At 45.9% G+C, this 20125-nt stretch overlaps 1 protein-coding gene across 5 annotated transcripts in view; it reads left to right on the plus strand.

The window, feature by feature from the left end:
• SRGAP3 (SLIT-ROBO Rho GTPase activating protein 3) overlaps positions 1-20125 on the plus strand; it is a 234268-nt gene that overhangs the window by 139839 nt on the left and 74304 nt on the right. For 4 of the 5 annotated variants that reach the window (XM_019748291.3, XM_019748293.3, XM_019748294.3 and 1 more), the window contains exon 4: positions 13822-13884. The exons of the other annotated variant lie outside the window; for it this stretch is intronic. In XM_019748291.3, the coding sequence (XP_019603850.2) occupies positions 13822-13884 (63 nt within the window). The remainder of the gene's footprint in view (positions 1-13821; positions 13885-20125) is intronic. 5 annotated transcript variants of the gene reach the window in all.

Raw genomic sequence — 20125 nt, forward strand, 5'->3', positions numbered from 1 at the left:
CAGCCACTCTCCACTGTCTCCTAGGGAGTTGAAGTCGTGAACACTCACTCTGCTAGTACATCCTGCTGAGCTGGTCACCATCAGGCATTCTCATTCCCAAGCCATTCAATAAACATATATTAGTACCATCATGACAGTAGCTAAACAATAATTATAGATAGCAAACAATTAGGGAGTGCCAGACTCTGGGCTATACATTCTATAGACATTTAATTCTTAAAGCTTAAGAGGAAGATGCTGTCATCATCCCATTTTACAGATGAAGAAACCAATGCTGATAAAGGTGGAGCTGGGATTTGAATCCAGATTTGTCTGACTCTGGAGCCCAGTGGTAAGAGCAGATACTAAAGAAAACAGAGAAATGAGTCAGACAGGATGCCCGCTCTCAAGGAGCTTACAGTGCAGAATGGAAGTGAAGCTAGATAGATGTGTAGCAGTGATTAAAATATAGGGAGAGGGAAGTTGGTTTAAAGGAGCAGGACTTCCAACGTGGGCTGGGCTGATGGGGGAATTCCGGGAAGGTTTTCTGTTGGGGAAGCAGCATTTGAAGTGAGCTTGCAGGAGTAGGATCTATCCCAGCCTGGGTTTCCCAGAAAGCAGACTCAGTGATTCCAATGCAGGAGTGTATTAATGAGTGCTCTCGGGGTCCCCACTTGCAGAAGGGAAGGAGAAAAGCAGGAGTCAGCCTTTGGAGAAGTTGGGCTGTGGTACAGTCGTAACAAAGGCCTCAACAGACTCCTTGGGGAGCTCTGAAGCTGAGGTGGCCCTTCCGAGTTGTGGTAAGGAGGCTGAACCTTTATACCCTCACGTGGTTTCCAGAAGGGGGTGTGGCCTTTGGCAGATGCCTTAACTTCAGCTGAGGCAGTGCCACATGGGGCTGCCACCTGAGGGTGTCTGTTAGCAGCACATGGGGGAAAAAGTCCTCCAGTCCTAAAGGGGATCGGGGTGGTACATCGCTATGTCCACAGCAGATATTCAGAGATTTGGGAAAAGTGAAAGACAGGATTCCAGACTAAAGTAAAGGCCCATGGGCAGAAAACTCTGGGTCCTGTATCATGAACAGGTAGGCCAGTGTTGCAGTCTAGTGCAGTGATTAGGGTTACAGAGAGACTCTCTGGCTCAATGCCTGCTTTGCCACTTTCAGGCCATGTGAGCTCAGCCTAATCCCTTGATCCTCTGAGTTTTGTAATTTTCAAAATGGAGCTAATAACCTTCTTCATAGGATTGTTATAAGGATTAAAACACAATGATATAAAAGCCCTACCTGGTACACCACAAGCAATCAATAAATATTCACAATTATAGGGATGATTTTGGGGACTTTAAGAACATAGTTAATCTTAGAATTAAGGTTGGAGATGGGGTGAAAAAAATATTTTATTCAGGGCCACAGGTTAAATAAAGGGTCGGAAGTAAGAAAATGTGCTCAGGACACCACTCGCTGATTAGTTCTAAATGACAGTGGTCTTATCTCTTCTTTTATAACCTCTTATTTCTTTTTCTTGCCTTATTATATTGGCTAGGACCTCTATTCTGTACAGTGTGAAGGAAAATGGAAGAGAAGTGGCATTCTGTTAAAACATATGCTTCTAACATTTCACCATTTAAGACACAAACTCCTAGCAAATTCAGAATAAATAGGAACTTTCTTAGCCTGACAAAGTGTATTTACCAAAAACCAACAGCAGGTATCATACTTACTGTTGAAGAAAGTTCAGCAAGATGGCTGGTTACAAGATCATTATATAAAAATTAATATGCTCCTTTGTGCCTGCCACATTCAATTAGAAAATGTAATTTAAAAGTGGATACATTAGAAAATAAGAATGATTGAAAATTAATGCCATTAATGCTACAAATTAGCTATGTCCTAGAAGATTTGATAAGTAATGCTTTCATTGTCATTCAGATATAAATATTTCATAATTTCCATTATAGTTTCTTCTTTGCCCCATGAATTATTCAGAATTATGTTTATTTTAGTTTCAAAGATTTTTTAAAAGCTTTTACTTGCCTTTAATTTCTAACTTTATTATGCCATAATAAGAAAATAAGTTCTCTAGGTTATATTTTTTGGTATTTGTTGGAGCATTTGCTGTATCAGACTGTCAAAATTTCCTTAAAGTGATAGTCAGTAAAATGGGTAGTGCTAGAGCAGTGTTAGGTAAACTGACTAAGAAGACAAATCAGAACCCAGAAACAGCCCTCTACACGTGGGAACACCATATATGACAGTGGGGCATTAAAGATGGAGGGAAGAGGATAGACTATTTAGTAAATGGGGCTGATTCCATTGGTTGGTTGCCTTTTTCTTATTTTTAGAAACTGACATTAGACACACACGTATATTTTCTCATATGGAAAAGATAAGACTGTAGTTCACAAAAAATATATTCTAAATTGCTTTAAGTGCTAAAGGTAGAAAGCAGAACTTTAAAACTTTTCAAAGAAAATATAGGAGATTATATTTAAAACCTTGGGAGTAGGAAAAGAAACATAAAAAAAGAATATTTGTCTGCCTAAAAAAATGAAAAAACACAAATCATAAAGGAAAATATTGATAAATTCTATTATATAAAACTAAAACATTATTTTCCTGCAACAACAAAAACAATAACGCCTATACAGGGAAAATACAAACAAGATAAGAACATGTTTGACATGCATAGAATCAGTAAAAAGTTAATTTCCAGAATATAAAATCAGCTCCTACGAATTAGTAAGAAAAGGGCAAACAATCCCATAGAAACATGGGTAAAAGATATAAATGGGCACGTTACAGAAAATGATTTTTAAATGGTTAAAAATATGAGAATAGATGCTCATACTTATTGGTAACCAGGAGAAGGTAAAATTAAACGAGACATAATTTGAGTTCCATTGGATTGGTAAAACAATCCTAAGTTCTGGCAAGAATGTGGGGCAGCAGAGGTTCTCACATCCTCCCAGGAAATGTGTAAATTTGTCCAGCCCCATTGGAGAACAACTGGGCCGTATCTAGTAACAGTGTAGGAGGAGGTCCATGCCCCATGACCCAGCAATGCCACTTCTAAGTGTAACCTAAAGATATTCTAGTATATCTGCACGCATACAAAGCCTTGTACAAGGATATTTGCTGCAATAGTGTTTATAGTAAAGAAACAACAACAATCACCTAAATGTCCATAATGACGGGAATGGTTAAAAAAGCTATGGATGGTCATACAATTGAATATTACACAATAGCTAAGATGAAGGAACTAGATCTACATGTAGCAATGTGGGCAAAACCTGAAAACACAATGTTAGGTGAAAAAAGCAAGGAACACTGTGATACTTTTATGTAATTAAAAACACGAATCAGTAGTTCATATTGTTAGGCATCTGCCTGACATAAAGCTATCCAAATGTGGACTGTGTAAAAATACACACCAGCCTCAGAATAGTAATCGAGGGACGAGGGAGGAAGAAAGGAGACAACATTTCAGCTGTTATCTGCAACATTTTGCTTCCTAAGAGTAATTTTGAAGCAAAAATGGGAAAATCTTAATAGTTATCTAATTTGGGTGACACCATTCATGGGTGTTCGTTATTGTTCCCTCTACTGCATGTTTTTAATATCAGATATATTAAATATTTAACATTCAGATATTTAAAAATTGGGGAACTGAGGTAAAGGTGGGGTAAAAGGTTGAAGACAGATCAAGGAAGCCCTTGGGTGTCAGAATGAGAATCTGGGCTTTATTTTCTAGACATTGGAGAACTATTGCAGGTTCTTAAATAGGGGGTGATGTGATCAAAGCCAAGTTTAAAGATAATTAATTTGGTGTATTTGATGGATTTGAAAAGAGAGATGCTGGACTCAGGGAGAGCAGTTACATGTTACTAATACATATACACTAACATACAGATTAGTGGTAGAAGGTGGTAGGAACCTGTATCGGAATGGTTGATAGGGGAATAGAAAGGAAGGAAGGGACAGATGAATGAGTGGATAGGTGAGTGGATAAATGAGTGGATGGGGAGATTCATGGATGGATGGATAGATGGATGGATAGTTGGGTGGATGGGTGAATGGGTGGAAAGCTGGAAAATAGATGGGTGGATAGATACATGGCTACAGACATTTTTGACATGCCAGTGCAATCCTCATTACATCCTGTTTACAAACAATGCAAATGAAATGGAAGATCCAATTATAAAATTTAAAGAGGAGTTTAAAGAGGTATCTCAGGTCAGTGATTCACCAATGTGATCAATAATGTTTTGAATTCAACAAATAAGCCAGACAACATCCATAGTCACCTTGAAAATAATGTAGAGAGGGCGAAAGCAGCTTAAAATTGAGTGTCCTCGGTGTCTGTAGATAGTGGTTTTTCAGGAAGACAGCTTTGTCATGTTCTCCAGAACACACAGACTCTCACCCATACCTGAACTTTTCACTCCTTATCTGCGAGTAAGAGTCAGGGTAAAAAGTTCCCCGAAACATAGGCCAACATCAGGGCCATAGTCAAGAAAGCTTACTCCTCAGTATGTTCTGCTTCCACAGACTCAGCTCCGGTCCACAGCATCTCCTCTGCCTTGGCCTGGAGGCCAGGGGGCGGAGCTGGGACTTGGTCACAGATAACAGGAGATTCTGCAAAAGGGCACCGAGCACTGTATGTTATTTGGTATTTATGACAATCTGAAGCAGAGACTTGTAAATATCAGCATGCTTTTTATACTAAGGCAGAGGAGTATCGATGTTTTGGAATTATTTTGGAATGTTTGGGGAAGATAATTCTAAAGGTGTGTAGAGTGCTAGCTCTCCCAATGGTGGCAACAGAGTAGAATGGTTGAGAGAAGCACATTTACTAGCTCTGTGGTCTTGGGAAAATTACCCTCCCTGAGCCTCCTGACCTTTAAAGTGGGGCTACTGATAGCGCCTCCTCTAAAGCGCTGATATTAGGGTAACATGAAGTGTTGTCTGGAAAGCAGTTACCATTCTGCTTCATTGTGCTTGGCACATGCTAAGACATCAAGAAACGATTGTATTATTGTTGCTATTAATTATAATGATAAGTATTATTACTAGTAATAGTACCAAGCATTATTATTAACAAGAATAAGTATTATTAATAATAATAGTTAGTATTATGAATAGAGATCCAGAAACTCCTAGCCCAACCACATCAGGTCACTTCTGCATAGCCATCCCAAGGTATCCTGGGACTTCCTCGTACCTGTTATTTTAAGCATTTCTGAAAATGAGGGCTTTCGGTGCTAACAGGGTCCCAGAGACATGCTGGGAGTAATTACAGGGGATGGGGGTGGCAGGCACCATGCTGGGCTCGTTGCCTCGCTGTTACTGGGCTCCCAGGTTGGCATCAGTGGGGCCCACGGCTGCCGAGAACCTATGATGAGTGGTTCCAGGGCTTTCCTGTTTCCTTGCAGCCTGGTATCCGAGCCACAGCAACAGGGGAAGAGTTCAGGGCTCAAGTCTGCATTCCAGCTTCTTGCAAAAGCATGTAGATGACGGCATGTGGAGTTGCAGCAACAGGAGACATAAATTAGTTTGGGAAGGGGGGGGAAGAAAGGAGGTATCTGGGAGCAGGGAAAGGAAGAAGATGGGGAGAGGGGAGGTATAGCAAGGGTCCAGACGGAAGGTGGGACAGAGTGCAGGCTAAGGATGATGTTTGGAGGCAAGGGGTGGAAACATAACAGAGCGCAGGCAGCCCAGTTATTGGCAAGCTAGGACATGGCCAGGAGAAACAGCCAGTTGGCTGTCCAAGCTGCCATGTTCAGGGATAAGCTGACCTTCCAGGACACACTGGAGAAGCCCCCATTTCTCTGAGCCACGCCTTTAAAGCCCTTGCTTTGGAAATAAAAGCACAATCGCTTTGGGAGATGGCCAGGGCTTACATATACCAGATATTTAAATAGGGAACATCTGTGGGTCTCAAGTTTTGTTATTTGACGAGAAAACAAGTTGGAGTGTGGAAAAGCAGTGGGATTAAGAACTGCAAGAGACAGAGGTTTTTGTTTTTATTTAGTTTTGTTGGTTTATTTGCTTCCCATTGTTTGCGTGGAGCCCCAGCACTAGGAAAACCATGGAATGCCCCCAAAGGTAACCCAACATGAGAACATGTAGTGGAGCAAAGCGAGAAAAGAGAGACAGGCCTTGCTGTAGCAGTGTCTGGTGAGACGCAGAGAGGCCCGGAGGCCCCGCCTCAATCCCTGGAGGGAGACGAAGCCTCCACCTCGTTTCCTGCATTAAAGTTTTCTGAAAGTTCCTTCACTCCTTTGGAGAAGTGAAGGGGGAGTCTCTTTATTAAAACCCAACATTTTAAGATGATATTATTTTCTAGATGTAAAGAGTGACTTTAGCCATGGAATGGACCCACCTTTGAGTTCATTTGAGGGAGACAGAGACATGTCCTGTAAACACAGAACTTTCAGTACAGCTCATAAAGTTCTAGGACCCTATAGTAATAGTTTTGAGGCTTTCCCCTGAAAACCACACTTAGCCTTGTACTGAAAACTAAATCAAGCCACCACTGAAAGATTTTCATGGTGAAGACATTGATTTCACTCAGGAATCTTTGTGTCAAAAAACTTTAGTCAGCTGGTCCCATCTTGGCATGAGTGTGGGGTGTTTTGTGCACAGGCATTTAAGGGGCTCCTTGTGTATGTAAGTCTTCCTGATCTGCGCTGTGGGAAACCAGAGTCCCAGCCTTAGGGAGCTTATGCTCCCTCGAACTGGTTGGAACTTGGTCCTTTTGCAGGAACTGAGTGAAAGCTGGTGCTTGGTGGATGGTTTTCAGAAGGCCGTCTCACTCCGTGGTCATTTTGGTATCTTCATACTGATATAAGCACAGATTACGTCAGTATTCTTTCACATAAGCAAAAAGGAAAATTCACTGGATCCTGTAAGCTGGAACAGTCCAGGGGGAAATCTTGTCTAGGTATCTCCAGATCCAGGACTCTAGAGCTATTGCCAAGGCCTTGACTCTCCTTTTGATGGACAGCCCAAGGCCCCTGACGTCCTACCTTAGTGACCCAGAGGAGACGTGATCTGAGAATATGGTTGTTAGAAAGGCCCCAGGGAAGATTCTTATTGGTTGAGCCTAGAATACGTTTCCATCTCTGACCCAATCACTAGACAGAAGGAGCCAGAGCACTCCGGTCCCGCTGGGTCCCATACCCAATGGACTGTGTTGTAGGACCAGGCAAGCAGGGGTCAGTCCCATCATATCTCATCTTCTATTATCAGAAGAAGGAGGGAGGGAGAGGCCAGAGCTGGCCCTCATGGCTAATTTATTCTTACCAGTGCAGGTGGCCCAAGACGGACCCGCCAAGGAGAACTAGATGTGCCTGCAAGTCGGGACAGGTGTCAGGGATACAGATTCCTGCACAGGTGGTGAGAAAGTATATCAGACAGGCAGACTGTGGCCATTCTTTCCTTGTGGCCTGGACTCGTCTCTGTTAAATCATTGCAAGGGCTTCTTTTCACGTGTGCTTGCATCTTGTCTAGGCCCCGAGTAAGCAGACCACAGGAAGTGTCTATATGGGTCAGACCAATGAAAAGCTGAATCCTGCCTCTGCTGCTTCCTAGCTGTGCAACCAAGGGCTAGTTGCTCAACCCTTCTGAGCCAATGGCTGTCATCTGTCAAGTGGGCATAATATTAGTACCTACCTTAAAGTTTTAAATTAGATAATGTATGGAAGTGACTTTGGACAGTATTCAGCAAGTGCTCCATAAATGCTAGCAACCAACGATAGAGCAGGGGCCGCATCTCCTTCAGCTTTGTGTCTTTGGTGCCTAGTTGAAGCTGGCATCTAGTAGGTTTCAGTACGTGCTGGTGTAAATTGAAGCTAGATGAGGGTTTGGCCACAGAGGTGCAAGAGGAGGTGGTGTAGGCAGGAAGCTGGGTTCCCAGCGGTGCTGAGATTCTATACAGGTCATGCTGTTCAGGGTCTACACGGGGCCAGGAGGTTTGGTCCCAGGAAGCAGACTCTTCAGCGGCTCTCAAACGTTGGGATATGAGAAGGGCGCTGGTTAAAAGGCACTCTCACAGGTTCTGACGCGGCAGGTCCGGGATGGCTGCCCTTGACGAGTGCCCGGGGATGCAGAGGGCTGCCCCCTGCAAAACCTCACTGGCTTCTGAGTCATGACTCAAAGGCCCTCATGGGCCAGATGGGTGACGTGGCTGAGTGAAGGGAGAAGCTGGGCACGGCAGCCGACTGGAGAGCACAAACCCCACCCAAAGGGGCCACCATGCTCCAGGTGGAGACTCAGTATTGCTGGATCGTCTAGTTTTTCAGGAGAGGCTGAAAATCTGCACTCATAAGGAGAATTTCCTGATTTATAAGTGCTGGGTAAAGAATCTGATTTTCTGAAAACACCGAATGGCCCAGTAAAACATGTCTGCAGCCCAGAGAAGCTGTCTTTTGGAGCCCTGGGTTTAGGGCAGTGCTTCTCACCCAGGTGATTTTGCCCCCAGGGGACATTTGGACATATCTGGAGATGATTTTGGTTTGGGGGTCGGGGAATGCTACAGGCTAGGGATGGTGCTGAACAACTTGCCATACTCAGGACCCCCTGCCCCCCCAACATCAAAGAGTTAGCTGACCCTTAGGGGCATTTAACTAGCATTAGTTGTGGGCAGAAGAAAGAGGCAGGGCTGGGGCCACTTGTCACCTGATTTTTCAGACGTATTTGGGTCGGACAGACAGTGCTGTACCCTTTCAACCCCACAGAACCACAGCGGCCATGGCTGAGCCCTCCCTGGCCCTGTGCAATCGTTTTCCACAGTCCACACGCTTCCTGAGCATGAAGGAAGCAGCCTGCCACCCCTGACCTCTGCAGGCATGAAAGTCATGCGAGAAATGCGCACAAAGAGTGCTATTGCATTGCCACTTGGGTCCCCAAGGGCTGGGTGTGATGGTCTGCTAGAGATTATCAGGGTTTTGGCCTCCTGCTCCTGGTGGAATGTTTGGTTTGGGTTCCTCATTCAGTAGTTTCTGGAACTGTAGTTGAGAATATTTCCCTTCCCAATCAGCCCCAACCATAAAACAAATAATAAAATGCCTTTGAGTCCTGTGTAGTTCAGTAACTATTTGCTGAACACTCACTCTGTGGCCAACTCCGTGCCTGGTGCCGAGGGGGGATGAGCAGTGACTCACACAGGTTCCATCTGGTGACTGTGCCTTTGAGGAAATGCAAGAACCAGACCTCCAGCCCCTGCCCAGCCAGTCTCCCCTCCGTACACCACCGTCTTCATCTTCCTGAAGAAGCACAGCTCTGCTCATCACACTCTCCTGCTCCAAACCATTCAGAGGCTCCCCGTTCCACTCTGAATGAAGCCTCAATTTCAAGCTTGTATTCTGCTCTTCTGTTGCTGTGCTTCTTTCTTTGCAAACCAAGCTTTCCCCTGTTCCCAGGCTCCATGCCGTTGCTCAGTCTGTGCCCCTGCCTGGAATACCGTCTCTGGCCATTCACGCAAGGTGAGATGGCTCTGGTGGCAGCCCCTATGCCCTCTTCATCACTTCATCCCATCTCACCTCATCTTTCACTCTTTTGCAGCTCTTTCTATCTCCTGCCTTAAAATTATTTGGTTTTTGACTCTCGATCCCACCAAACTGGGAGGTTCTTAAGGGAAGAGTTAATAACAAATTCATCTTGTATTCCCTTTTTTGGGCAACTTTCTAGCCTTGCCCTTGGCATCCAATGGGTGTCAATCCAGCCTGTACTATTTCCAAGCTCTTCATCCATGCCAGGTGCTGCCATAAGTCTTACTTGTTTTCATCATCACATGGACTCCACAATACCCGTGACATCATCCCACTTTTACAGATAAGGACACTAAGGCTTAGAGGAACTGTCACTTCATTTGTTCATAGAGTCATTCCACTAATATATTTAATGAGCACCCATGATGTGACAGGCTCTGTGGCATTGCAGGGAGGAGAGGGGAAGCAAGATGTTGCAGGTTGGGTACCGTGGGAAGCCAACTGGGACACCGGAATTTAGCATCTACCAGAATGATTAGGGAGCATTCTTGGGATCCAGACCTTGGGAGGGCAGGGGAGGGAGCAGGGTGAGGGCAAGCAATGGGGTAGACAGCCTTACTGGAAGTCTTAGCCAGCCCTACAGGGAGTTCTCAAGAGGGAGTGACCCTTCAGAGCTGTCCAGGTTGAGACCGTGGAGGCAGGCCTTTATGCCTCACACAGATCCATCTTTGGATGAGGTGTCAGTCTTGGGAAAGTATGTCACCTTGTCCTCTGAGGCCATCCCTGAGGCACTCTTGGCTAGGGGATGTCTCCTGCCAGCCCTCCGAGCTGCTGGACAGTTGAACATCTACCACCAGAGAGAAAGTCTCTTTGCTCTCATGGGGTTTACATTCGAGTGGGGAAAACAAATGCCAAATGAATATACAAGTAAAAAAGCAAGATCATTACACTTCCCCTTTATAAGTGCAGAGAAGGACAGTAACAGGTATTCATTTTACAGACAGGGAAGCTGAGGTGCCGAGAGGTTAAATGGCTTAAAGCTCGATCTCCAGTCCCAGCCTTGGTGGCTCCCAAGTTCAGCCCTCTCTACTGTCTAACCAGGCCTATGCTAGTCACCTAGAGCCTTGAAAGTCAACCTAAAGAGTTGGATCTTGGTCCTGTGGGCAGTGAGGAGGCTTTAGAGGGACACAGTGAAATGCATTTCTAGTAAATTACACTGGCACAGGCATGAAAAACTGGTGACAGAAGTCAGGGGCTTTGTCGAGGGGGCAGCTTCTGTAGTCTGGGTCCTGCAATGATGACATGCTTATTCTGGGACTAGTGTTAGGAAATCTATCTTTTAGGATGCTTTTGGCTGCAGGAGACAACACCAGCTTAAAATGGCTTAACCAATAAGGCCACTGAAGTGGAAGTTCCTATGGAGGTAGGTTCTGGGTTCAGTTCAGCCAGTGTCTCAGGAGGTCATTAAGAAGCCAGGTTCCTTTTGCTCTGCCTCCCAAGGCTGCTTCCTCTTCTGGTCCTTGCTTCCTGCTGGTAGCAACTGGGGCTCCATTTTTTTCTTTCTTTTTTCTATCTAGCACTCAGTAGAAAAGCTAAAACCTTCATCTTAACCATCTACATACTTCTCTTCCATCCAGTTAAGTCACGTAGTCACCCCTGGACTAACAACACACCAGAACCCAGTCTCGAGTTGAGATGGCATCATCGTCCTGGGAAGCTCAAAGCTGGAGGGATAAATGCAGGGCCAAATTTACGGCTCTATCAGGAAACAGGAAGGGCAAGAATGGATGATGGGGAGGGAATGAGCGTCAGCTGCTGCAGAGAACAAAGGATTGGGCATTTTGCAGGCAGGAGGCAGTGACAGATTGGATTGAGGAGGAGGGACTTAAAAAAAGTGTCAAAAATAACTCCAAATTTTCCAGTTGCTGTGCCTGGGAAGATATTATCCCATTGACCAAACTCAATGAGATGGAGGAAAGTGCAGGAGTTTGCTTTTGGATAATTTGAGTTTGTTGTGATAAGGGGACATCCAGACCTCACTCTTTTGCAACAGTTGAAGATATAGGTCCCTGAATCTGGGCTCTGGGTTGTACGGGATGCAGCCCAGGAGAGAAGACTGTGGAGACGATGACACAGCTGCTGATGACGGAGAAGTGGGAGCTGACGTCGGTAATGCGCGGGGAGCTGGCTGGGGCACAGGCTGAGAAGGCAAGACTGGTGGGAGTTTTGAAGGCAGGACTCTTTTCAGCAGAGCTGCTTCTAGGAGTTTATCTGCCAGGGGTCTCTGCCCAGGTGCCCAGTGACAAAGTATAAGGATATTCACGGCATCATTGTTTGAAACAGTAGGAGACTGGAGACAACCCCCATGTTTATCACTATGGAGCCGGTTTATTAATTATGATACATCTGGTATATGGAACCCCAAGCAGCTGTCAAAAAAGGAGGATGTAAGACTTACATGGGCTGTGAAGGAAAAACCTCTTAGATATATTGTTAGGTGGGAAAAAAAAGCAAGATGCAAAGCTGTGTAGGGAATACTCCCATTTGTGTTAAAAAAAAGAACATGTGCTGTCCAAATGCATGCTTGTATATCCATAGACTGTTTCTGGAAGGTATCAGAAGAAACTTTGAATAGCAGTTGACTATGGGTGGGGGTCTGGGAGCCTGGGAGACCTACTCTTCACTTTTACTTTGCTGGCTATTAGCGTTCCTTTAACCATGTGCATTTATTACCTATCAAAAAGTTAGGTCATAAGCATCAATACATAAGAAAATGAGTATTGGGTGTCAGAGATGTTGGTGAAACTGAGGACTGAGAGGAGGCCACTGGAGGGTGTCAGAGGGTCCAGAGTCAGCAGTGAGGCGAATGTCAGGGGGAAGGGCCACCGGAGAAACTGAGGCACAGACTGAGAGTCTTGGAGGATAGAAAGAGATGGGGATAGCTGGCTGGGTTCATTGAGCACCACTGTAGATGCTTGGGACACAACTGAAGGTTTCCGGTGAGCTCTGCACAGAAAGTTCTGCTGAGCCTCTGCTGTGCTTTTGGATCGGGTCCCCTTTCTTTAGTCACCAGAGCGGGAGAGAGGTCTAAGCAGAGGTCTGGAATTGCCCTGAAGCTTTCGCTGTCTATTAAGAGATCTGGCGCATGCAAAGGCTGCCTTCAGACAGGTATCCTTAGCAATGCCAGGCCCAGAAGCTAAAAGAAAGGCTGTGGGTGAGGAGAAGGAGCCGGGGAAGGCATCATGTGTGGTATGGAGCCTTCCCCAGCTACCCCTGAGTCCAGTGCCTCCGGACCTGCACGGGGGCGTGAGGAAGGCTGGTCTCTGCCCGTCAGCTGCTGGTCACGGATGACTCGGCTCTCAAGGAACAGAGGTCAGGACTCCCATTTTCAACATGGAAACTTCATGTGATGGTCCAGGCAAACAGGGAGAGTATTTATAATCATAATAATAGTAATAAACAAACAGAATCCTAGACTCTTCAGGCTAGAGGGAAGCTGAAGAAAATTTATTTAATGTTTCCTGAATCGTGTCTCTCAGTATATTAAACACGTAAGTCCCCTTGCAGAAAAAGGATTGAGGACAACTAAACTGCACCCTCCAGAAAATCCATGCATGGGAGGGTATGAAAGCCTCTGAAAAGTTCTGCAGGAAGAAAACCTGTCTCACTTTGTTTAACTAGCTTTTCCCACATGTATTTGGTCACAGAAGCCCCTGCCCCCTTTATAGTGTGGCACCCAGCAGTGACCCCCAGACCGTGTTTTGGGAAGCGTTTCTTTAGTTTTTTAAGTTTTTCATTTTATAGATGTGGTGACCAAGTGTCCAAGGCCACATGGTCAGTTGTTGACAGAGGTGGCGGAGACCTCACTTTTCCGCCGTTGATCCAGGGGGCTGTCTGGTTCTCTGTGCTGCTGGTGATGACTTGAGGTGTCAGATCATTATTTCTCCAAGTGCGTTCTGTGGAACCCCACTCTCATGAGATGTTAACGAATACTGAACCAGGGACACGTGTTGTTCACATCAGTTATAGGACACACAGAGTTCATGAGAGATGAATAGGTCGGTTGACTGTGGGGCTTCTCAGAATCCTTACCATGGTGCTGTCTCTCTGGATCACCAAGGTAGGGAGGTGATGTGTAGTGTTCCCCAACTTCTATGGCCAGGGAAGGATTGCTTTCATGGACCCACGTTGAGGAATGCAAGTCTAGATCAGTGAGGTTTGTGTTGATTTCTGCTCCCCTTCTCACCCACCCCACTCCAAGCATCCCTGCCCTTTCTGTGTTGAAAAGGAAATTGGTCAGTGCGACCAGCCACCTTCTTCCCCTCTGACATTTGCTCTTCCCTGTTCCAGAGCAAGGAGATTGGCCTGCAGATGCACGAGGAGCTCCTGAAGGTCACCAACGAGCTCTACACAGTAAGTCCTGCTCAGCCTCTGCCGCTGGTTGACATCCGGTCTCTTTCTTCAGTGCCCAGGGCTGGAGAGGCAAACCGGAGGTCTGGGAGGTCCCTGAGCCTTTTTGCTGTGTCATGTGCCTGAGTGACAGTGGGCCATCATGTGGGATGTCATGACTCGCAAACCCAACTTCTCATTCTGTACATCAGGGTGGGGCCCTGGGCATGTTTAGTTTGTAAAGGTTCATGAGAGATTCGTATGACCTGCCAGCTGTAGGAACGTGTTACCTAGAAAGCAGGACACGAAGTCGGGTGAAGGGAGTATGGACAGAAAAGCTCCCGAGTAAGGGGTGTGGGTTTGGAGTCGGTAGGACAGGCTGAAATCGAGGCCTTCTCCTTGCTGAGTGTGGGAACCTAGGCGGGCACATAGCTTGTCTGGCCTCAGTATTCTCATCTGTAAAATGGAGCACTGTTCCGAGGACCATGTGAGATGAGGGGGTGATCATGACTTGCAATCCCCAGGGAATAGTTTCAGAACATCACAATTTGGCCAAGAGCTGACCTTGCTACCTGCTTAGAGGCAAGATTTAACTGGACTTGGGATGGGTGTTAGAATCCAAGAAGGTGAGTAAATGGGGAGCATAAGGTCAGCACACTGGTTATAGTGCAGAAATTCACTTGGTAGGTGGTGCAGCAGGACTCCAAACCCAGATCTGTCTGTAATCAGCGTGCCCTGCTGGGATCCTGTGTTGCCTCTCCTGCTGAGAATTCCCTTTATCTTCCTCTCTTCCCTTCTGCTTCTTGAATTCCTACCCATCCAATGGTTCCAATCTCAACTCACCCTTGATCACATAAGCCCACACGGAGCCATTATTTTTCTGAACCCTCAATTAATCTCCCATGCATGCACACTCTCCTTCTCATTTCTTTACTCAACAAATAATGTATTGATTGCTGGCTCTGTGCCAGCACTGCCAGAGGCTCTGGGGACCCTATGGAGAACACGGGGCAGCCCCCACAGGACTCACAGTGTAGACACCCTCCATCCGGGCCATGCTCTGTCAGGGCCGCTGTGTTGTCCGTTCACATACAAGATCTGACAATTAAGTTCGCGAACTCATCCTAGAAAATGTGCTCCATGCCTCATTGCTGAATATCACTACGGTCACCTTCGAAATACTCCCCTTGGGAAGTTATGCACCGATGCCAGTGCCGAGTCCACACTTCAAAGCAAGTTTGGAACTCTTTTTCTGGAATGGCCATCAGAGCTGTTGTCGTATTACTCTCGATGTCCTGAATGTCATCAAAATGTCTTCCTTTAATATTTCCTTTATCTTCGGGTAAAGAAAGAAGTCATTGGGGGCCAGATCACGTGAGTAGGGAGGGTGTTCCAATAGTTATTTGTTTACTGGCTAAAAACTCCCTCACAGACAGTGCCGTGTGAGCTGGTGCTTTGTCATGATGCAAGAGCCATGAATTGTTGGAGAAAAGTTCAGGTCATTTTCATCTAACTTTTTCACGCAGCCTTTTCAGCACATCCAAATAGTAAACTTGGTTAACTGTTTGTCCAGTTTGTGCAAGTTCATAATGAATAATCCCTCTGATATCAAAAGGTTAGCAACCTCGTTGCCATAAGTTCTTGAACTTAATTGTCAGACCTCTTTACTTGACTCTTGTCTCCCTGCCCAGATTCTAAACTGCTTGCAGGCAAAACAAACCACTTTCATTTATTCATATATCCCTCCCTCCCTCCTCCGCTTCAACAAGCACCCTGGGAACACCAGGCTTGTACAAGGTACTTCAAAGACCTCCTCTCGAAATCCTTACAGCTTGCCGCTGTGCCTCTTGCAGTGCTGGAGCCCCAGCAGGCAGCTCCGCATGCTTGTTTAAATGAATTTCTGGGCAACTGCTGAAGACTCAGTGTGCAGTCAGCAAATGACCTGGTGACGGGGTGCTGCTGGCACCCCAGTGCTCTCATGCCTCTGTAGCAAGCAGTGCCTGCTACATACTCACCAGATCAAAGGCAGTAGAACTGCACCTCCTCCATTTTATCCTGTTTCCTCCCTCACTTTTCCTCCTTCCTTCCTTTCTCTTTCTTTCCTCCTTCCTTGCATCTCTCCATCCATCCATCCATCCATCCATCCATCCATCCATCCATCCATCCATCTATCCACCTTTGGGAATTAGCCTCTCTCCTTTTTTTGGTTTTGTTTTCCTCTGTGCTGCTTTCACGATGAGGCAGGATTCTCCTATGTGGTGACAAAGATGGTCCCCCCTCACCCCAAGCTCACTTTCTATCAGCTTAGCACCCCCTAATGGAAAGAGAAAATGCCCTTTCCAGTGTTTCCAGCAAAGCCCCAGGGCTGTCTCTCATTGGCCTGTCTAGGCTCATGAGATCCAATCACTGTGGCCAGATTAACATAATGTTACTAATTGGCCAGGCCTGGGTCTCATGCCCACCCCAAGATAGGAGAGTGGTATCAGTTTCCCATGAACCACATGGATTGAGAATGAGGAGGGCTAATTTTGGAGATTGCCTCAAAGAAAATCAGGAAGCTATTTCAGAAGAGGGAGGACTAGAGGATTCTAGGCAGAGAAAAACAACAGATGTCCACTGAGGGGGAGTAGCTGGGGGAGGATAAGTAAGTGGCTCCATTGCCTAGCGCTCAAACCAACCCCTGCTTCTCAAACCTGCCTGGCTCCTGCTCCTTCTGGGCTTAATACTCATACTGTTCCCTTTGTCTGGTAAACTCCACCCCCTACACCATGCCGTGTTCGCCCAGCTGACAGCTCCTCTTTTTCAAGGTTCAGTTCAGATGTCATTTCCTCTAAGAAGCCTTCCTTTATTTAGTGCCTTGTACTCCCCTTGTCATAGCACGTATCACACCATGTAATAATCACGTGTATAATTTCCTGTGTCCCTACTAGAGTACATATTCTGCGAGGGCAGAGACCCTATCTGCCTTCCATAGTGTAGTGTTTCCTAGTATAGTACCTAATGCATAATGACCTGTTCGATAAAAATTTAATGACTGAAGGAATAGCTGTCCCCCATCCCTAACTATATTTATCAGATCAAAGGCAGTAGAACTGTACCTCCCCTATTTTATTCTCCATTCCCCCCTCTCTCCATCCCTTCCATTCAGCCATCCATCCACCCCCCATCCATCCATCCATCCACCATCCTTCCTTCCTTCCTTCCTTCCTTCCTTCCTTCCTTCCTTCCTTCCATCCATCCACCCACCCACCTATCCATCCAGCCAGCCAGCCAGTTGTTATTCTTTCATGCAAACAAATACGGATACTTGCTGGGTATCAGTCTCTGCTCTAAGAGAAGGAATATGATCATGAAAAAGGTCTTGGCCCTCAGGGAATTTGCACTCTAGTTGGGGTGAGACTGTCTATAAACATGCAAAATTAATAAATAAGAGTGATGATAAGTTCTATGGAGAACGTACGCCACACAGTGTGTGGGTGGTCAGATTAAAATGTAGGGACTTCTCTTTTCCTTCAAGGATGCTTTGGCATGAATTGGCTTAGGGTCTCACCTACATACTCCTCATGGACGGCCCAGGGATGGCCCTGCCTGTGGGACACGGGAAGCGCACAGGGATGCATTGTTGAGAACCTGTGTTCTAACAGCTGATCCTTATCCTGCCCCAGTGTGTCCCTTTATTGATGCTGTCAGCGTCCAGATTGCCTTTGCCTTCTTTTGCATTTAAACGAGCATCTGAAGGGCTGTGCAGATAATACTTTCCAGTTTTCACGATCTGAGGATTTGGGAAGATGCGAAAGGCAAAATGTACATAGCAAAAGGCAGTGTGGTTACCAGAAAAGACAACGTCCACAGCTCAGAAGGTCCAGCTGTCTGAGTTGCTATGTGATTTTGGACGATACACTTGCTATCTCTGGGCCTCAGTTTCCTTCAATGACAGGTGAATACGCCAAGCTTTCTGGAGGACCTTCTGAGCACCTAGGAAACCGATCTGGGTGTCAACTTACATGTTCCGACACAGCGTTTCTCAGCCGGTGCTAGGCTTGTTCTGAGGGAGCCTCCTGGGAGGGTCTGGAGGGCTGGAAAGTGAACCTCCCATCTGACATAAAGCCAGGTGAGCGCCTCTGAGGGGCGCTGCCGAGATCCCAGGTTAGAGACCAGGTGACAGTGACTTGGCCCCAGGTGAACTCCTGCATCCGCCTCTGCTCCTTTCCCAGCCCAACGCTGCTGTCAGCTGGTCACTTCACAGTCGCCATTTACGGAGCATCTTCCTATCTACCTCCCATCTGGTCTTCACCAGGTGAGAGGACCAGCCTCTGCCACCGTCACTCAGCAAGGGGTGGGAGTGTTGAGTCTCAAAACCAGGTCTTCTGGGCCCCTGTGGTTTTGTGGTTTCCTCATCTGTAAAGCAGGGATCACATAGTGTCTACCTCATAGGGTTTTTGTGAGAAATAAAGGAGTTACTCTGTGTACAGGCCTGGCAGGTAGTAAGTGCTTAGTGAATATTAGCTACTATTCTCATTGTTGCCATTGTTATCACACTGCCTCCCAGGACTCGGGTAAGGATTAACTGAAATGTTCCTTGGGGATAATAAAACGAGAGGTTTGCAAACTCTGAAGTAATAGATACGTTTAAATATTATTTAACACATCCTGGACTGGCAATATTGAGCTGATTGTTTTGATTATTTAACTAAGGGCCTTTCATGCTGAATCCTATTTTTCAGGTAAATAAAGGAAGTACCTAGAGGACGTTAAGTATAAATAGTTAGTTAGGCTCATTCCAGAGCAGTCCCCAGGTAAACCCTTTATGGCAGCTGTTGGACATAAGTCACGCTGGCTGGTCCAGTTCATTGATATTCTTGGAATCAGGAATTACCGATTGGATCACATAGCATTTGGCCCCAGCGTCACCAGGGCTGTTGTCTCCACACATGGGATTTTTACAATGCAGTTCAGAGACTGCACTGGGAAGTCTGGCTTGTTGAAGAGCCAGAGAAGTGTTCTGTGGTTCAAGAAGAGTAGACATCTAGGCAAAGGAAAATGTGAGAGGCTGGGACCACCCAGCTGGGATGCTGTCTGTGAGTGAGTAGATGGATGCATGCACGGAAGATCAGACAGGCAGATCTAGCTGAAGGTAGAAATGCTTTCTCTTCCCCTGAACTACCCAGTACAGATGATAGACAAGCAGACCTTAGCCACTGAACTAGAAAAAAATGGATGTAGCAGGAATGACTGAATGCAGAAAAGGGCGGAGTCCAGAAATGAGCACCAGCAGCAGCATGATGGGGAAGCGAAGAAACCAGTGGTGTTCGTGAACGTGGAAGGATAGAGAAAAGCTCCAAGAACAGGAAAGGTGGGCTCCCTGGAGACAGACTTTGGCAGGCATCCCCAACTTTTAGCTGCATTATTTTCCTGGAGCCATGGCATAAAGAAGATGGTTGAAAATAGGCAATTGCTTTATCTATAAGCCTGCAGTCCTTCCTTTTGGCCACTAGATGTCAAGAATGCATCAATGCGGCACAATTTCTGGTCCCTTGCGTTTATAAATAAGCTTAGTGGAACTGGCATAAAGAGTGGACGAAATCAGCAGGAAGCGGATCTCTAGAGGTTTTAGGGCAACGGCAAATAAGCAAAATTGGGTGGAATGCAGGAAGAGTTCTTTCCACCAAGACCCACAAAGAAAAATTGATTGCAATTTTTATTAATTTATTATTTTTGCAATTCTACGAGGTTTTCAGCATGAAAGGAGGGAGAAACATGGTATAGAATAATTTTTTTCACAATAGTTGATATTCTCTAGAGCTTGTAAACATTTTCCTGAAGCCAAGTGAATTGGAAGTTCTTAGACCCTCAGCCCAAACAGGGAGGATGGTCACGGTGGTAATGGTGGCAGCTAAGGCCTAAATGGCTCTTACTGTGTGGCAGGCATTGTTTTCAGCACTGTACAAAAATGAACTCATTTAGTTCTCCCGACAAACCTATGAGGTAGGTGCCATTAGCCCCATTTTACAGTGAGGAAGGAAAGGTCAGAAAGGTCACGACTTGCCCAAGGCCACACAGCTGGTAAGTGGCAGCATCAGGATCGGCCCAGACTTTGTGACCAATGTCTGTATTCTTACCAACCATACTCTACAACTGATGTTGCCCCCACTGCCTCCTGACCTCTGGCAAACGGAGCCTCTGAACAACAGATCGGTGCTGCGATTTAACGATAAGAGTCACAGAAGAATTCCTCATTCTAATAAACTCACTTCATCCAACTTTA

This window comes from Rhinolophus sinicus, chromosome 5, assembly GCF_057876585.1.
Source record: "Rhinolophus sinicus isolate RSI-liver-muscle chromosome 5, RSI-T2T, whole genome shotgun sequence".
Taxonomy (NCBI): domain Eukaryota; kingdom Metazoa; phylum Chordata; class Mammalia; order Chiroptera; family Rhinolophidae; genus Rhinolophus; species Rhinolophus sinicus.